Here is a 19943-nt window from a genome sequence, read left to right on the forward strand (position 1 = left end):
TGTAATCTTATTGCTGATGGAGTGATAGAGGGTCTTGCCTTCCTGTTGATGGCTGCTGATTGATCAGGGCAGTGGTTGCTAAAGGTTAGGTGGCTGTGGAAATTCTTATTTTAAATTCTTAAAATAAGTCAACAATGAAGTTGGATTGTTGCAATTGACTCCATAACAAATATAATAATGAAAAGGTTTGAAATATTGTGAGAATTACCAAAATATGACAGACATGAATTGAACAAATGCTGTTGGAAAAATGGTGCCAGCAGACTTGTTCGACATAAGGTTGTCACAGAACTTCAATTTGTGAAAAATGCAGTATCTGTAAAATACAATAAAGTGAAGTTCAAGAAAATGAGGTATGCTAGCTATATATACAATGGAATATTATTCAGTCTTGAAAAGGAAGGAAATTCTTACACACATATATAACACGTATGAACCTTGAAGACATTATGCCGAATGAAGTAAACCAATTGACAAAGGATACTCTATGATTCCACTTATTTGAGGTACCTAGAGCAGTCATATTCATAGAGACAGTGGAATGGTGGTTTCCAGGGGCTGGGGGAACAGGAGAATGAGGAATTAGTGTTAAATGGGTACAGAGTTTTAGATGAGGAAGACGGAAAAGGTTTTTGAGATGGATGGTGGTGAGAGTTGCACAACAATGAGAGTATACTTAATGCCACTGAACCACATACTTCAAAACAGTTAAAATGGTATATTTTATGCTATGTAAATTTTACCACAGTTTTAAACAATCACAAAGGGAAGAAAAGTTATGCCCTGTTACTCCATTTGTATTACATTTTTGAGAAGACAACACTTTAGTCACACATCAGGAGTTGCCAGGGTTAGGAGTGGCAGAGAGAGATCACGTGAGAAAGTTCTTTTGGTTATTTATTATGTATTGTGGTGATGGTTCCTCAAATGTATGTGTGAGTTAGAATTCATGGAACTGTAAACCTATAAAAGGTCAATTTTTAATCTTGAAAATATAATTGCATTTTAATCTGTCTTTAATCCTGAAAATATAATTAAAAAGCATATCAGCTGTAACAAAATAATTAGCCTGTTGGGGCTGTGGTGGTGGTGAAGGTGGGGATTTTGCTTTTCCCTCCACTATCACTATGAATGAGTCTCATTTCAAAAAAATGTGAAGACAGAAAGCATGCCCTATAATTTGTAGCATCATAAAGGACTGCTTTTGTAATTTTATTTTATTTTTTTTTTATTTTTTATTTATTTATTTATTTTTTTATGATAGTCACACACACAGAGACACAGGCAGAGGGAGAAGCAGGCTCCATGCACCGGGAGCCCGACATGGGACTCGATCCCGGGTCTCCAGGATCGCGCCCTGGGCCAAAGGCAGGCACTAAACCACTGCGCCACCCAGGGATCCCTGCTTTTGTAATTTTAAATACTAAACCGAAACTAATTTTTTTATTAACAAGTATGTAATAAAATATTTGAAAAATGTTAAATAGCATAAGAATATAAAATTCATACAAGGGTTGCCCTTGGTTACATTTTAGTATTTTTATTACTGCTGTCTCTATGCTTGTAGTTTTTGTTTATGTAATTGCTATCATACTATAAATTAACTTTATATTTTCTTTTTCTTAAATACTGTTTCTTGAATACTTTTCGAATTATTAAAATTCTTGCAAGATACCATTTTAATAGCTATATCATAATGTCATGTAGGTATATCATAATTTATTCAAACTTGATCCTTTTCTTGGGCATTTAGACTGTGATATCTCTCATATATATCATTCCTGTGAACATAAATTCACATCTTTCATGGGTACAGAAATACAGTCTGTGTATAAAAGTCTGAATTTAGTGGGATACAAACACAGAGTAGTTTTCTCCGTTCTGATTCTAGCTGTGCCATGTGTACGATTTCCTTTCTTTGTTTCCTTCTCTGACATGTTAGATAGATCTCATAATTCGAGTGACTCTCAGTAATTAAAAGTGCAATCTGATTCAGTTCAGAACTCTAATCTCATATGCAGAACTTTCCCTTGCTCAGTTTGGAACCAGGCTTTTATGGCTCATGTGATCTGAAGTGAGGAGGGCTTCATTAAGTTTTCACTCACACCTCCTCCCACTCTGGAACTTAGAGTGCTACAATGACTTGATTCAGTTCTGAAATACCTTGTCCCAATCACCTTTGCAGACCTGATGAAGGGAATAAGGGATAGAAGGCACAGGCCTCTGCTTACCTATGTATATTTCTTGTCTCCACTTTGATTATTGCTACATCTCTGGCAACCCTTAGTGTTTTGGTGTCCTTCATAGCATGTGTTTAGCCAGCTAGTCTCCCCTTTGCTAGGTGCCCCCTCTCTCCAAGACTTCTTGGAGCTTTGCCTCCTTATTTGGCCTGCTTCTACTTAGGTGGATGTTGATTATAATAGGACTTTTTTGGCGCCTTTAATTGCTGGTTATCTTTCTTTAGAATATAGGGTACTGGGCAGCCCCGGTGGCGCAGTGGTTTAGCGCCGCCTGCAGCCCGGGGTGTGATCTTGGACACCCTGGATCGAGTCTCACATCGGGTTCCCTGTGTGGAGCCTGCTTCTCCCTCTGCCTGTGTCTCTGCCTCTCTCTCTCTCTCTCTCTCTCTCCTCTGTGTGTCTCTATGAATAAATAAATATTTAAAAAAAAATCTGTTTAGAATATAGGGTACTTGTAGTATGCCTTTTTTTGTTTCAGATTTATCACCTGATCTGAAAGTCCTGAAGAAACTTCCAGAAAAGCCCCATACAACATCTTCTTCTAAACAAATATCTAGGGCACCTGAGTGGCTCCGTGTTTGAGCCTCTGCCTTTGGCTCAGGTCATGATCCTGGGATCCTGGGATTGAGTCCCATGTCGAGCTCCCTGCGGGAAGCCTGCTTCTCCCTCTGCCTATGTCTCTGCCTCTCTCTGTGTCTCATGCAGAAATAAATAAAATCTAAAAAAAAAAAAAAAAAAAAAAGATTTTAAACACATATCCAAGCTTTGGACAGTTGTTAAAGCAGTCGCTAAGCATTTTTCCTACTGTTACTTTATTTTTTTTTCTTTTTTTTTCTACTGTTACTTTAAATGACAATGCAATTCTTAGCCTGACAAAACATTTTTATGCTTCATCTGCATAGTAGATAGTTAGTTAGAAATGTCTCAGCATCTGACAAAGCTTTCTGTTAACAAAACAAAATCTTTTTTGATCTAGCAAAAATTAATGGCTCTTTTTGCCCATTCACGTCTTTAAACATCATCCTTCAGTCTGTCTTCCATACCAGGGGTCTGCAAACTGGTCTGTGGGCCATTTCTAGTTCTTCACTTGTTTTCATAAGGCAAATTTCACTGGAACACAGTTGGACTCATTTGTTCATGTATTGTCTATGGCTTCCTTCTTGCTAAAGAGTGGAGTTGAATAGTTGCAACACAGACTGTTTTAGCCTGCAGAACCCAAAATATTTGTTATCTGACCATTTATAGAGAAAGTATGCCAACTCCTGTTTTACACCCGTCCTGTAGAATTCTTTCTAAAATCCACTCAGATATACCATTTGTCTGCTGAGAAAAATTAAATAGTTTCTCACAGCTTCGCAGTTCCAAAAAAAAAAAAATATTTAGCCTTACATTTCAATCTTTTTGTGGTCTCCAATCCCTGTGTCAGGTTTGGACTCAGTATTTCTTCCTATTTTCGGTGATGGAGGCTAAAGTCTGGAGTTACACATTGGCAGCTTACAGGCTAAATTTGGTCCTCATACTGCTTGGGCCCAAATAGTGTTTTTTTTTTTTTTTTTTAAGATTTTATTTATTATTTATTCATGACAGAGAGAGAAAGAGAGAGAGAGAGAGAGAGAGAGGCAGAGACACAGGCAGAGGGAGAAGCAGGCTCCATGCAGGGAGCCCGACATGGGACTCGATCCCAGGACTCCAGGATCACGCCCTGGGCCGAAGGCTGCGCTAAACCACTGAGCCACCTGGGCTGCCCTGTTTTGTTTTTTTTGAATCAGCATGAAAAACTAGAGGATATCACAAAGAAGTTCAGATTTCTAGTTCTTGACAAGTCAGGAATTCTGTTAACGCTGGCCTCTCATGGGCCTCAGTGCTAAGTAGCTTTCTGCCTCCCCCATGTGGAGTGGTGCTACCCACCTCTGCGCAGCCTGTGTCACACAGGTTTTGTATGCATAGCATTCACATCTGGTCCTCCTCAATCCTACGAGTTAACCTGCTCTAGCCACTGTAGGCATTTGAGTTTGCTACACAGGCCTAGATATAGTGAACTACCTTGTGTTCATCTGTTCTACCTTATTATCATATTATATCATGCTGCTCCTTCTGCCTAGAAGATCCTCATTGTCCCTCAAACCCCTTCATCCTTTAAGACTCAGTTAATCTTTAAGACTTACTTGTCACTGTCTTTGGGTAGCCTTTTCTCTCAAAGTCAATCACTTCTTCCTCTGTGCCCTTATACTACATTGTTCACATGGAGTGGCATATATGATGATGTGTTTTAGTTACCTGATTGTAAGTTCCTTGAGAGCAAGGTTTGTATCTTATTCATCTTTTGCTCCTAGTTCCCAACCTGATGATGGACAGAGTGGGAGATGAGAAAGGGTTTCTGAATTATATGGTGTTACTGTCTCTACCAAAAGTTGGCAGGTGGTAAAGGATTCATTTGACAGAAAAATTTGTATTTTTTCCCACTTAAATGCATATTTTTTCCATTAAGTATTTCACTTAGTTTCTTCTTTTCCTACTCTATAACAAACTCATTTGTGTTTTCCAGGCAACTGATAATTTATTTTTCATAAGAGCTACCAACACTTAAAAACTGTGTCCCACGTCACAAGCTAGTAAGTAGTGTAAGTGGACTTCAGATTAAGATTTCTATGCCTTTAGATCTCACTATAGCTGTTGAGCCACTCCTTCCTTACCAGGGGTATGTGCCCTTGGATAAGTTACAAAGTTTTCCAAGTCTTAGTTTCTAATGGTAAAAGAGGAATTGCAGTAGTTCCTATCTCAAAGGATTCTTGGGAGAAATGAATGAGAATATTTATGTAGTGCTAAGAACAGAGCTTGGTGCAAAGGATTTACTCAATAAATTGAGATGCTTGGGGGATCCCTGGATGGCTCAGCGGTTTAGTGCCTGCCTTTGGCCCAGGGTGTGGTCCTGGAGTCCCGGGATCAAGTCCCACATCGGGCTTCCTGCATGGAGCCTGCCTCTCTCTCTGCCTGTGTCTCTGCCTCTCTCTCTCTCTCTCTGCCTCTCATGAATAAATAAAAAAATAAAATGTTTGAAAAAAAATCGAGATGCTCAATCAGTTATTATTATTATTATTTTCCTTAATGTATATAGGAGACACACATTATTTTCCTTTTCTTGGTTGAGACTGTTAGGAGTCATGGTGATTAAGACCACTGTCCCGTCTGCAGAAACTGTATGCTAGGCCATGCTGTATTTAATCTTAGAATATTGTGTTTGGAAGAAATTTTGGAGGTCAGATGTTCTAACAGGTGCTTTCCAAAGGAGCAGTCCTCTCCACGGTTTTCAGTTAGAGATGATCATCTACGGGCTGTCAGAACGTTTACAGTGACAGCACCTGACAACCTTAGGAAAAGGAACGTGTGATTGTTAAAAAATTGTGTGTACATACTTCACTTGTTTGCTTTAGTTTTATCCCCTGTAAAAGGTAAAAAATTAAGTCAAATACTTTTCCTACACTATAGTCCTTAGTCCTCCAAAATATTTGGAGACTCACCTTTTTTTCTAGCAGTTCTCAAAGTGTGATTATAGATCCCTGTTAACAGACACACTTTCCTCAGAAGCCTTTCTTCTCCCTTCCCCTTTCTTTTAATCAGAGAATCTTTATGAAGACCCTGAAAGCATAGACTAATTTTTGTGTGTGCCTGTGTGCAGTTTTCTGGAGTGAGATTTGATAACCTCCCAAAATTTAAGAATCATTGCCTTGGGGGGGGGGGGGCGGACTAAAATGGTGGTGTAGTAGGAGGACCCTAGACTTTCCTTGTCTCTTGAACACAGCTAGATAACTATCAAATCATTCTGAATACTCAAGAAATCAACCTGAGGGCTGATAGAACAAACTGCATAGCTAAAGGGAGAGAAGAGGTCACCTCCAGGAAGGTAGGGAAGTGCCAAGATGTGGTTTGGGGGAGAAACAGATTGTGGGTGCCGCAGAGGAAGGGAGTTCTGGAGCTAAAGAGTTGAGGTATACTAAGTGAAATAAATCAGAGAAAAACAAATACTGTATGATTTCACTGATATGAAATTTAAGAAACATGAATGTGGGGGGGGAAGAGAAAAGACTTTTTAAAAAAGAAAAGATTTATTTGAGAGAGCAAGAGAGAACATGAATGGGAGGGGCAAAGAGAGAGGGAGAGAAAATCTCAAGCAGACTCCTGCTGAGCTTGGAGCCCAACTCTGGGCTCAATCATACGACCCTGAAATCACAACCTAAGCTGAAACAAAGAGTTGGATGCTTAACTAACTGTGCCACCCAGATACCCCTACAGACTCTCAACTATAGAGAATAAATTGTAAGTTGCTAGAGAGGGAGGGAGGAGTTAAATGAGTGATAGGTATTAAGGAGTGCACTTGTTGAGATGAGCGCTGGGTATTGTACGTAAGTGATGAATCACTAAATTCTACACCTGAAACTAGTATTATACCATGTACTAACTAATGGAATTTAAATAAAAACTTGAAAGAAAAGAATCACTGTGTTAGTTACTCATGACTACAGTTTGCTTTGCATACATCTACATCTCAAAGGGATGAAAAAAATGGTCAGGAACCATTGATTTTTAGTTTTCTCATAAATTGTAAAAACTAATTGAGGGCAAAGGTTAGGAATTGCATGGAAAGAGGAAAATCTGAGAGTTAAAGCAAAGAGAGACATATGCACTGAGCCTCTACCCAAAAACATCTTTGGTAAGTCTTCCATCTAGTCTGCTTAGGGAATTATTTCTGACATAATAAGGGATGTTAAGCAGAAAGGAAGATTCAGTAGTCTTTTCTTGAAACCATGTCTGCTACAGAATGAGGAATAACTATCATGTTCTGTAGTGGGCAGTCATTTAACTAAACGTAAGTAGGATTGTAACTATTAGATATTCAAATGCACACATAGGCACATGTATGAATATGGTGCTTACTATAGTTCAGGGTTCACCAATCCCAGTTTTCTTTTCTGCTGTACCAAGTCTTATGCTCTGATATTGAGAATCTAACAGATAATATCATCTCAAAATGGTCTGTCCTACTTTTGTAAGACTATAAAATGTTATTGCATGAGGGCACTATAGAAGTGCAGAGTAACTGAGATATAGATAGAGAAGCCTACGAATGTTAACTTTCCTGAGTTATCTCTAGGTTATTGTCAGCCCAAATTCCTTTCCTATGCAAGTTTTGATAAAATTCATACATGCATACTTTTACTGGGCCATAATTAGCACAAATAGCCAATTAAATAATCACAGTTACTGCATAAACCATAAAATATATAGATTTTTTTTCATAATTTTATGTAATATCTAAAAGAAAAGGTAAAATTACGTATTATGCCCATAAATATTTTAAAATTTAGTAGAGGACACAGTACTAAAAATTAGACATGCTAAAATTTGGACAAAAACATGAACTATGTTTGAAAACATTTTTAGGTATTTCAGAACTTAATGAAATCATTGAAGTTATCCTAATAATGAAAGTTGCAGAGGAAGTATTTGTTTTGTGTTTTTCAAGCATATGTTGCATATGTTTAGCATCTTGTTTTATCTTACTGTAGGCAGGATGAGTCCACAGAAGTATAGTTGAGTTTAGTATATTCAGTATATTATATAACAGTGTAGAGCGTAACTTAATAGTAAATAGTAAAAACATACGTTGGACATCTTGCTTTTTCTTGTACTTATTACTTTCCCAAATTTAAGGTAGCAGTGGGTCTTTAACAAAGGGTGAGGGAGCTTACTAGAGCTGTGGTGGTTACTTCATTAGATAATAGAAAGAAGGACAATTTGATTAACATAGAGAAGTACAGATGAAGGGAGACACATGCTGATCATCTTAGTTTTTGTTTTGCTTTTTAACAAAGCAAATGTAAGGTGCCTTTTCTGCCAGTGAACTACTTGGTTAGAACATATGGAGTTCTGTGGACTTAAGAAGGTGAATTAAGCATTGCTTGATATTATTTTTTTTCCTCTCACAGTTTCACTTATGGATTGGTATAACGTGAAAATGCCTCCAATAATATCCAAACCTTCTCATTTAGGATTTGGTATTGCATCATGTCCAAGTGAATGTAAAATAAATGGTGATGATAAGAATAGTTTTTTTTCATGAGGAATTCTCTTCATGCTTACACAGCACATTTTCCACAGGGGTTTCAGAGTCACTAGAAAATAGAAAACATACTTGAACTCTTACCATGTGATTTTTTTTTTTTTTGCCATTATGCTATTATGAGTTTTTTTTTTCCATTATGCTATTATGAGTTTTACATGAATTTCAAAAAATTGATTCATTTGGCAAAGTGTAAAATCCTTTAAACATCGGGATGTAATATAACTGATTTTAATTGGTATATTTTAGAAGAGTAACATGCATTAAATTTGAATGATAAACATTCCAAAGTTGTGAGCTAAGTTTTGGAGTTTTATGAATAGGGCTTGTTCACTATATATGTACTTACTATAATTTTTGTTGAATAGCAAGATATTTGTTATTGCATAGAGTGTTACCATAGCATCCTGAAAAATGTCTCTGTATCAGATATGTATGTTTGAATGTGTGGTAGTTTTATTTTGTACTCCTGAAAGCATGAATTTCTTTTTTTTTTTTTTTTAATATTTATTTATTTATGTATGATAGTCACAGAGAGAGAGAGAGAGGCAGAGACACAGGCAGAGGGAGAAGCAGGCTCCATGCACCGGGAGCCTGATATGGGATTCGATCCCGGGTCTCCAGGATCACGCCCTGGGCCAAAGGCAGGCGCTAAACCGCTGCGCCACCCAGGGATCCCAAGCATGAATTTCTAAACATTTTCTTGGCGTCCTTTAAAAGTAAATCAACAAAGGGGATGCCTGAGTGGCTCAATCAGTTAAGCGTCTGACTTCTACTCAGGTCATGATCTCTGGGCCTCATTTTGGACTCTGCTCTCAGTGCGGAGTCTGCTTGTCCCTCTGCACCCCTCCTTTCCCCACTCTTGCTCTCTCTATTTCACAAATAAAATCTTTAAAAAAGAAAACAAAAAGTAAAAGTAAATCAACAAAAAAAAACTTTAAGGGGATCCCTGGGTGGCTCAGTGGTTTGGCGCCTGCCTTTGGCCCAGGGCACAATCCTGGGGTCCCGGGATCAAGTCCCGCGTCAGGCTCCCGGCATGGAGCCTGCTTCTCCTCTGCCTGTGTCTCTGCCTCTCTCTCTCTCTCTCTCTTTCTCTATCATAAATAAATAAAATCTTAAAAAAAAAAAAAAAAAAAACCAAAGAAAACAAAAAAAACTTTAAGAGGAAGTATCACTAAATCCTTGGAGATAGGGATCAGGGATGGTTTATTCTGCCTCAGGAAAACACTGTCTAAAATAAATACTAGTGTAGTCACCAAGAGTTGCATTATCTTCTCATTTTCACATTATTAATGTTATATATCCTTTTCTTTCAGCTGGATATGCAAAGTGACCAGATAGCTGCCAATCTGCAAGCAGTTATCAGTGAAGTTTGTAAGCACAGACCACTCAGTTTGGGTAAGTGATTTGCTGGAGTACTTCCCTATTGCTCTGTGATTCTTTAAGAATGTAAAATATTAAGAAAACAATCAAGTTAAGAGCAAGTACAGTATACAATAGCAGCATTATTTTCTGGAAGCTGTTTAGTAGGCTAGGAACACATATAGTGCCCTTATTATTGCATTATGTGCCATGCATATTCTCTTTGCAATTTCACTCCTGGCTGGTTGCAGCCAAAAAAGGGTTCATTATACTCAGTAGACTCTTTGTTTATAGACTTACTATTATAGGACTCTGTCAAGTTTAGTTTTATAACCCAGTGTATAATTAAAACACAATCTTAAGCTTTTTTTTTTTTTTTTTTTTAACCTTCTTTGGGAGTTAAACACACTGGTGAATAAATACCTCATTGTTAATTCTGCTGTTGTAGATATGGCCATAGTTCTTAGTAATTGTATGTGTATGCATTCTTATATTCTATGAGGCACTTTAATTTCAGTATAGGATCTTCTGAGACTATGGCAGGAGTGGAATGATGAACAGTAAATCTCTAAAAGGAATATATCCTCTTTTTACAGTTTTTTAAATAGAAGTATAATTAACATATAATGTTCTTTTAGTTTCAAGTGTACAACATAGTAATTCAGCATTTGTATACATTGCAAATTGATCTTGATCGCCACCATAAGACTAGTTACCATCTGTCAACATACAAAGTTAATAAAATAATATTGACTGTATTCCGTGTGCTGTACATTACATCCCATTGACTTATTTCATAACTGAATGTTTCTACCTCTTGATCCCCTTCACCCATCTTGTCCCTCCTCCAACTCTATACCCCCTTGGCACCCACCGCTCTGTTCTCCTTATCTGTGACACGGGGTTTGGTTTGGTTTTGTTAGTTTGTTTTGTATTTTAGATTTCACTTATAAATGAAATCATTGGTATTTGTCTTTCTCTGTCTGAATCATTTCATTTAGGATAGTGTCTTCAAGGTCCTTTAGTGTCACAGAAAGATTTCATTCTTTAATATGCCTGAGTAGAATTCCATAGTGTGTGTGTGTGTGTGTGTGTGTGTGTGTGTGTGTACCATATCTTCTTTATTCATTCATGTATAGATGGACACTTAGGTTGTTTTCATATCTTGGCTATTATAAATATGCTGAAAGGAACATAGAGGTGTTTATATCTTTTCAAACCAGTGTGTTCATTTTCTTTAGATATACCCCAAAGTGGAATTGCTGGACTGTTCTTTTTTTAATTTTTTGAGGAATCCTCATACTGTTTTCCAGTGTCTGCACCAATTTACATTCCCACTAACAATGCATGAGGGTTATCTTTTTCTCCACATCCTTTACAACATGTTATTTTTGATAATACCCATTCTGACAGGCATTTGATTTGCATTTCCAATGATTAATGATGTTGAGTTTCTTTTCATGTGCCTGTTGTCCATCTGTATGTCTTTGGGAAACTGTCTACTTAGATTCTCTGCCCAATTTTAAGTTGGATTTTTTTGTTATTGAGTTATAGGAGTTCTTTATGAATTTTGGATATTAACCCCTTATTGGATATATGATTTGCAGATACCTTCTTTTGTTCAGTAAGTTGCCTTTTCATTTTGTTGATAGTTTCCTTTGCTCTGCAGAACTTTTTAGTTAAATATAGTCCCACTTGTTTATTTTTTTTTGCCCTTTTTAGTCATCCTAAGAAAAAAAAACTGCTAAGACCAATGTTGAAGAGCTTATGACTTGTGTTTTCTTCTAGCAGTTTTATGGTTTTAGGTCTTACTTTCAATTTTTCAAATTCTTTGAGTTAATTTTTGTATGTGGTGTGAGGTATTGGTTCAGTTTCCTTCTTTTGCAAGTAGCTGTCCAGTTTTCCCACACCATTTATTAAAGAGACTGTCTTTCCTCCATTGTATATATCCTTGCTTCCTTTGTTGTGAATTAATTGACTATATGTGTGTGGCTTTATTTCTGGTCCCTCTGTCCTCTTCTATCAATCCATATGTCTTTTTTTTTTTTGTATATTTTTTTTATTGGAGTTCGATTTGCCAAATATGGCATAATAACCAGAGCTTATCCTATCAAGTGCCCCCCTCAGTGCCCGAAACCCAGTCGCACCATCCCCATGCCCACCTCTCTTCCACTGCCCCTTGTTCGTTTCCCAGAGTTAGGAGTCTCTCATGTTCTGTCACCCTCTCTGATATTTCCCACTCATTTTCTCTCCTTTCCCCTATAATCCTTTCACTATTTTCTATATTCTCCGAATGAATGAGACCATATAATGTTTGTCCTTCTCCAATTGACTCACTTCACTCAGCATAATACCCTCCAGTTCTATCCACGGGTATTTGTCGTTTCTAATGGCTGAGTAATATTCCATTGTTATATATAGACCACATCTTCTTTATCCCTTCATCTTTCGATGGACACCAAGGCTCCTACCACAATTTGCCTATTGTGGCCATTGCTGCTATAAACATTGGGGTACAGGTGTCCCGGCGTTTCACTGCATCTGTATCTTTGGGGTAAATCCCCGGCAGTGCAATTGCTGAGTCATAGGGCAGGTCTATTTTTAACTCTTTGAGGAACCTCCACTCAGTTTTCCAAAGTGGCTGTACCAGTTCACATTCCCACCAAAAGTGAAAGAGGGTTCCCTTTTCTCCACATCCTCTCCAACATTTGTTGCTTCCTGTCTTATTAATTTTCCCCATTCTCACTGGTGTGAGGTAGTATCTCATTGTGGTTTTGATTTGTATTTCCCTGATGGCAAGGATGCGGAGCATTTTCTCATGTGCTTGATGGCCATGTGTATGTCTTCTTTGGTGAAATTTCTGTTCATGACTTTTGCCCATTTCATGATTGGATTGTTTGTTTCTTTGCTATTGAGTTTAATAAGTTCTTTATAGATCTTGGATACTAGCCCTTTATCTGATGTGTCATTTGCAAATATCTTCTCCCATTCTGTAGGTTGTCTTTCAGTTTTGTTGACTGTTTCTTTTGCTGTGCAGAAGCTTTTTATCTTGAGTAAGTCCCAATAATTCATTTTTGCTTTGTTTCCCTTGCCTTCATAGATGTGTCTTGCAAGAAGTTGCTGTGTCCAAGTTCTAAAAGGGGTGTTGCCTGTGTTGTCCTCTAGGATTTTGATGGATTCTTGTCTCACATTTAGATCTTTCATCCATTTTGAGTTTATCTTTATGTCTGCTGTAAGAGAATGGTCTAGTTTCATTCTTCTACATGTGGCTGTCCAAATTCCCAGCACCATTTATTGAAGAGACTGTCCTTTTTCCGTGGATAGTCTTTCCTGCTTTGTCGAATATTAGTTGACCATAGAATAGAGGGCCCATTTCTGGGTTCTCTATTCTGTTCCATTGATCTCTGTATCTGTTTTTTGTGCCAGTACCACACTGTCTTGATTACCACAGCTTTGTAGTACAACCTGAAATCCAGCATTGTGATGCCCCCGGCTCTGGTTTTCTTTTTCAATATTCCCCTGGCTATTCAGGGTCTTTTCTGATTCCACACAAATCTTAAGATTATTTGTTCTAACTCTCTGAAGAAAGTCCCTGGTATTTTGAGAGGGATTGCATTAAATGTGTCAATTGCCCTGGGTAGTGTTGACATTTTCACAATGGTAATTCTTCAATCCATGAGCGTGGAATATTTTTCCATCTCATTGTGTCTTCCTCAATTTCTTTCAGAAGTGTTCTGTAGGTTTTAGGGTATAGATCCTTTACCTCTTTGGTTAGGTTTATTCCTAGGTATCTTATGCTTTTGGGTGCAATTGTAAATGGGACTGACTCCTTAATTTCTCTTTCTTCAGTCTCATTGTTAGTGTATAGAAATGCCACTGATTTCTGGGCATTGATTTTGTATCCTGCCACACTGCCGAATTGCTGTATGAGTTTTAGCAATCTTGGGGTGGAGCCTTTTGGGTTTTCTATATATAGTACCATGTCATCTGCAAAGAGGGAGAGTTTGACTTCTTCTTTACCAATTTGAGTGCCTTTTATTTCTTTTTGTTGTCTGATTGCTGAGGCTAGGACTTCTAGTACTGTTGACTAGCAGTGGTGAGAGTGGACATCCCTGTCATGTTCCTGATCTTAGGGGAAAGGCTCCCAGTGTTTTCCCATTGAGAATGATGTTTTCTGTGGGCTTTTCATAGATGGCTTTTAAGACGCTGGGGAATGTTCCCTCTATCCCTACACTCTGAAGAGTTTTGATCAGGAATGGATGCTGTATTTTGTCAAATGTTTTCTCTGTACATATTGAGAGGATTATATGGTTCTTGTTTTTTTCTCTTATTAATGTGATCTATCACATTAATTGTTTTACGAGTTTTGAAACAGCCTTGTATACCGGGGATAAATCCCACTTGGTCATGGTGAATAATCTTCTTAATGTACTGTTGGATCCTATTGGCTAGTATCTTTTTCTTTTCAACAGTCAACTTTTATTGGATAATAATTGTGAATTAGGTAATGAAAGGATTCAAGGATGCCAGGCAAAAGTCATGGTCAGGAATGCCAAACGTGCTTCCACACTGGGCCCTCTTCAGTGGTACTTGTGTAGCTGTTTTGTTTGAGCTCCTTGTAAGAACAAAAGTAGTTGAACAGCACATAAGCAGCCAGTACCATAGAAATCCCAGTGACGACCCCTACTTCACATTGAATACTTGCTGTACACCGGTAGTAACCTCTTTGAAATGCTCCAAAAATGCCCTAAGGGGTGAAATCCCAGATCAGTATCCAGCCTGGCAGCTCTCCTAGTTTCACCTCCATGAGCTTCTTTTCCTTCACTGGTACGGATGACGCCATCTTGGAGTCCTGGGTGTCCTATTGGTTAGTCTCTTGTTGAGAATTTTTGCATCCGTGTTCATCAGGGATATTGGTCTGTAATTCTCCTTTTTGGTGGGGTCTTTAGTTTTGGAATTAAGGTGATGCTGGCCTCATAGAACGAGTTTGGAAGTACTCCATCCCTTTCTATCTTTTGGAACAGCTTTAGTAGAATAGGTATTGTTTCTTCTTTAAACGTTTGATAGAATTCCCCTGGGAAGCCATCTGGCCCTGGGCATTTGTGCTTTGGGAGGTTTTTGATAACTGCTTCAATTTCCATGTTGGTTATTGGCCTGTTCAGGTTTTCTATTTCTTCCTGTTCCAGTTTTGGTAGTTTATGGTTTTCCAGAAATGCGTCCATTTCTTCTAGATTGCCTAATTTATTAGCACATAGCTGTTCATAATACGTATTCAAAATCGTTTGTATTTCCTTAGAATTGGTTGTGATCTCTCCTTTTTCATTTATGATTTTATTAATTTGAGTTGTTTCTTTTTTGTTTTTAATAAGGCTGGCTAATAGTTTATCTATCTTATTAATTTATTCAAAGAACCAACTTCTGGTTTTGTTGATCTGTTCTACAGTTCTTCTGGTCTCTATTTCATTGAGTTCTGCTCATATCTTTTTTTTTTTTAAAGATTTATTTATTCATTCATTCATTCATTCAGAGAGAGAGAGAGAGAGTCAGAGACACAGGCAGAGGGAGAAGTAGGCTCCATGCAGGAAGCCTGACGCGGGACTCAATCCCGAGTCTCCAGGATCACACCCCGGGCGGCAGATGGCCCTAAACTCCTGTGCCACCCGGGCTGCCCTGCTCGTATCTTTATTAATTCTCTTCTTCTGCTAGGTGTAGGTTTTATTTGCTGTTTTTTCTCCAGTTCCTTTACGTGCAAGGTTAGCTTGTGTATTTGAGTTTTTTTCCAATTTTTTGAGGGAGGCTTGTATTGCAACTTATTTCCCTCTCAGGACTGCTTTTGCTGTATCCCAAAGATTTTGAACGGTTGTATCTTCATTCTCATTAGTTTTCATGAATCTTTTTAATTCTTCTCTAATTTCCTGGTTGACCCTTTCATCTTTTAGCAGCATGGTCTTTAACCTCTATGTGTTTCAATTTCTTCCAAATTTCTTCTTGTGATTGAGTTCTAGTTTCAAAGCATTATGGTCTGAAAATATGCAGGGGACAATCCTAGTCTAAGACCTGATTTGTGACCCAGTATGTGGTCTATTCTGGAGGAAGTTCCATGTGCACTTGAGAAGAATTTGTGTATTCAGTTGTATTTGGATGTAAAGTTCTGTAAATATCTGTGAAATCCATCTGTTCCAGTGTATCATTTAAAGCTCTCATTTCTTTGGAGATGTTGTGCTTAGAAGATCTGTCATTTGTAGAAACCACCATGTTGAAGTCTCCCAGTATAAGTATATTGTTATCTAAGTATGTCTTAACTTTGGTTATTAATTGATATACTTGGCAGCTCCCGCATTAGGGGCATAAATATTCATGATTGTTAGGTCCTCTTGTTGGGTACATCCTTTAAGTATGATATAGTGTCCCTCTTCATCTCTTACTACAGTCTTTGGAATAAACTTTAATTTATCTGATACAAGAATGGCTACCCCAGCTTTCTTTTGAGGACCATTTGAGTGGTAAATGGTTCTCCAACCTTTCATTTTCAGGCTGGAGGTGTCCTTAGGTCTAAAATGGGTCTGTTGTAGACAGCAAATAGATGGGTCTTGCTTTTTTATCCAGTCTGAAACCCTGCGTCTTTTGATGGGATCATTAAGCCCATTCACGTTCAGAGTTACTATTGAAAGATATGAATTTAGTGTCATCATGATACCTATTCAGTCCCTTTTTTTGTGGGTTGTTTCTTTGGGCGTCCTCTTTCTTTTACAGGATCCCCCTTAATATTTCTTGCAGAGCTAGTTTGGTGGTCACATATTCTTTCAGTTTCTGCCTATCTTGGAAGCTCTTTATCTCTCCTTCTATTCTGAATGAGAGCCATGCTGGATAGAGTATTCTTGCTGCATGTTCTGATTTAGGACCCTGAATATATCCTGCCAGCCCTTTCTGGCCTGCCAGGTCTCTGTGGAGGGGTCTGCTGTTAATCTCATATTTCTCCCCATGTAAGTTAGGGATCTCTAGTCTCTTGCTGCTTTAAGGATTTTCTCTTTATTTTTGGAATTTGCAAGTTTCACTATTAAATGTCAAGGTATTGAACAGTTTTTATTGATCTTGGCGGGGCGGGGGGACCTGTCTATCTCCTGGATCTGAATATCTGTTTCCCTCCCCAAATTAGGGAAGTTCTCAGCTATGATTTGTTCAAATATGCTTTCTGGCTCTGTCCCTCTCGGCGCCCTCTGGAACCCCAATTATACATAGATTTTTTCCTTCTGAGGCTGTCATTTATTTTCCTTAACCTTTCCTCATGATCTTTTGTTTTTCTCTTTTTTCCTCAGCTTCCTTCCTTGCCATCAACTTGTTTTCTATGTCACTCACTCTCTTCTACCTCATCAACCCTCATGGTTAAGACCTCCAGTTTGGATTGCATCTCATTTAATTGATTTTTAATTTCAGCCTGATTAGATCTAAATTCTGCAGCCATGAAATCTCTTGATTCCTTTATGCTTTTTTCCAGATCCACCAGTAGCTTTATAATTGTGCTTCTGAATTGGCTTTCTGATATCTAATTGTAATCCAAATTCTGTAACTCTGTGGGAGAGAGTACTGTTTCTGATTCTTTCTTTTGTGGTGAGTTCTTCTTTCTAGTCCTTTTGCTCAGTGCAGAGTGGCTGTATGAGCGGACTGTGTCAAGAACATCAACCACGACCTAAGTAAATTTCACCCTTGATGATTCTGCCAAGGTCAGAGACCAGAAATTGAAAACAAAGATTAGAACAAAATAAAACAAAAGGATCACTAAAGTGAAAAACAGATTTTAAAACAAAGTAGTAAAAAATAAAAGGCCGAAATCCTAAAGAAGAGAGAAGAAGAAGAAGAAGAGGAGGAGGAGGAGGAGGAGGAGGAGGAGGAGAGGAGAAGAGGAGGAAGAGGAAGAAGAAGAAGAAGAAGAAGAGGGAGGGGGAGGGGGAGGGGGAGGGGGAGGAGGAGGAGGAAGAGGAAGAAGAAAGAAGAAAGAAGAAAAAGGAGAGGGGGACTGGGAGATGGTGGTGGTGATGAAGTTGTAGTGGAGGGAGAATGTAGTCTACCTGAGGGGTTTAGAGGGTGATCCTCTTGTTTTTGAGTATATTAAGTTCTGTATGTTAGAAGATGCTTAGTCCCAAATTTATATAAACCAGAACTACTTGTGGAGGGCCCCAACATAGACCACCAAAACATAAATGAGATAAAAGAGGGGGCAGAATGGAAATGAGGAATCTCACAGAATGAACCAGCACAGTATACCACTTGGTTCTGGGTGCATGCTGGTCATGTTTTAGAAGGTTATATTAACTTTCACCATTGTAGAACAAAATGAGGCAAAGGAAACAAAAAACACAGACAAAAAAAAAAAAACATATCTTGTGTATCTCCCAAAATTAAGTTGAGTATGTTTTTTTTTTTTTTTTTTTTTTATTTATGATAGGCACACAGTGAGAGAGAGAGAGAGGCAGAGACACAGGCAGAAGGAGAATAAGCAGGCTCCATGCACTGGGAGCCTGACGTGGGATTCGATCCCGGGTCTCCAGGATCGCGCCCTGGGCCAAAGGCTGGCGCCAAACTGCTGCGCCACCCAGGGATCCCTAAGTTGAGTATGTTGAAGGGAATCTAGAAGTGGAAAATATATGTGGGACCTCTAATTGTATGAAAGTCATAAAGGAAGAATCTTAAAAATGAAGAGGTGGTAAAACATTGTAATTAGGATGGGAAAAGAGAAAAAAAATTGGAAATTTTGCAGTCTGATATAAAAACGAGTTGTACTGGAAAAAGGAAGAAAAAAATAGGGGTACCCTCTGGTTCTGTATACTGTAACTCCCTCGACTTCCCCTGGAGCTTTCCAGTGCTGCTTAGTGAAGAACTTGCTCTTCCCCTGTCTTTCAGCTGGTCTTTCAGGTGAGGGGCCTGCTGTGCTGATTCTCAGGTGTGCGCACCTGAGGGAGCTGCCCCGCCCCCTGCCAGCTGCTGGGCTCAGTGAGGCCCCTGTTGTTCTCTGGCAGCCGCCTCTCCCAGGCACACGGTGACACCGGGAGGAATAACAACACTGGCAGCGGCCAGCTCTCCAGCCCTGGAGTCAGCTCCCCGCAGTAACCACTGCCTTCTCCCAGTCCACACTGGACTACATGCTCCCTGCGTGGGGTGGGGGGTGAGGAGGCACTGACCTGCACAGCTTGGGGGCACCCAGCAGCAAGAGCGTCCTCGCTGTCCTGTGCCCTCCCTGCCTCCGTGTGTCCTGGGGGAGCGCAGGATCGTGGGCTGTGTCCCCCCAGCGCTCTGGGATCCGGAGCCTGTGCTGCTGGAATCACGCGCCTGGGGCCGTGGCTCCTGAAGGCAGCAGGGCGCAGCTCCCTGCCCCCGGAGCCCCCTGACCCACGGGCATCTCCCCATGGTCCTGCCCCGTGCGGGCTCCAGCCCTTCAACAAGATTAGCCATGGTGTGCACGGTGTGCTCTCTCCCGGGCGCACTTGCTCTATTAGTGACTCTGGGAAACCAAAGCTCCACTGCCCCTCCTGCAATTTTGCCCCATTTCCCTGCTGAGCTCGTTTCCCTGCTGAGCACCTTTTCGTCAGTCTGGGAAGAATCCTGGTGCGGATTTTTTCAAGTTTCAGTGTCCCCGGGTCTGGGCTCTCCTACCCCGAGGCTCTCACCGCCCCCCTGAGCCCGGCTCCTCGGCCCCCCTCCCCACTTGATTCTTCTTTATTATTTTTCTGCCTTCCTACCTTGTTAGAAGCAAAAACCCTTCTCTCTATAGCGTTCCAGCTGTTCTCTCTTTAAATCTCAGATCGAATTCATAGGTTTTCAGGACGATTTGAAAGTTACCTAGGTTTGTTGGTGGGGCCAAGTGAGTTGCACTTACTCCTCTACCATCTTGCCCTCCCCTCCCATATGTTTTTTTATGTCAATACCATCCTATTTTATTTTATTTTTTTAAAGATTTATTTATTTATTATTCATAGAGACAGAGAGAGAGAGAGAGAGAGGCAGCAACACAGGCAGAGGGAGAAGCAGGCTCCATGCAGGGAACCTGACGTGGGACTCGATCCCGGGACTCCAGGGTGACACCCTGGGCTGCAGGCGGCACCAAACCACTGAGCAACCCGGGCTGCCCTGGCTTTGTTCTTTGTTAGGATTGTTTTGGCTACTCAGGGTAGCCAAACAAATTTTGTGGTTCCATAAAAATTTTAGAGTTATTTGTTCTATTTCTGAAC

At 39.5% G+C, this 19943-nt stretch overlaps 1 protein-coding gene across 6 annotated transcripts in view; it reads left to right on the top strand.

The window, feature by feature from the left end:
- The window catches only part of MRPL1 (mitochondrial ribosomal protein L1), a 156481-nt gene that overhangs the window by 131806 nt on the left and 4732 nt on the right, over positions 1-19943 (top strand). For all 6 annotated transcript variants that reach the window (XR_013371100.1, XR_013371101.1, XM_077882610.1 and 3 more), the window contains one exon: positions 9675-9756. Coding sequence is in view for 4 of the 6 variants with exons in the window: in XM_077882610.1 (XP_077738736.1) it covers positions 9675-9756 (82 nt within the window). In the remaining 2 variants the exon portion in view is untranslated. The remainder of the gene's footprint in view (positions 1-9674; positions 9757-19943) is intronic.

This window comes from Canis aureus, chromosome 33 (assembly GCF_053574225.1).
Source record: "Canis aureus isolate CA01 chromosome 33, VMU_Caureus_v.1.0, whole genome shotgun sequence".
NCBI lineage: Eukaryota > Metazoa > Chordata > Mammalia > Carnivora > Canidae > Canis > Canis aureus.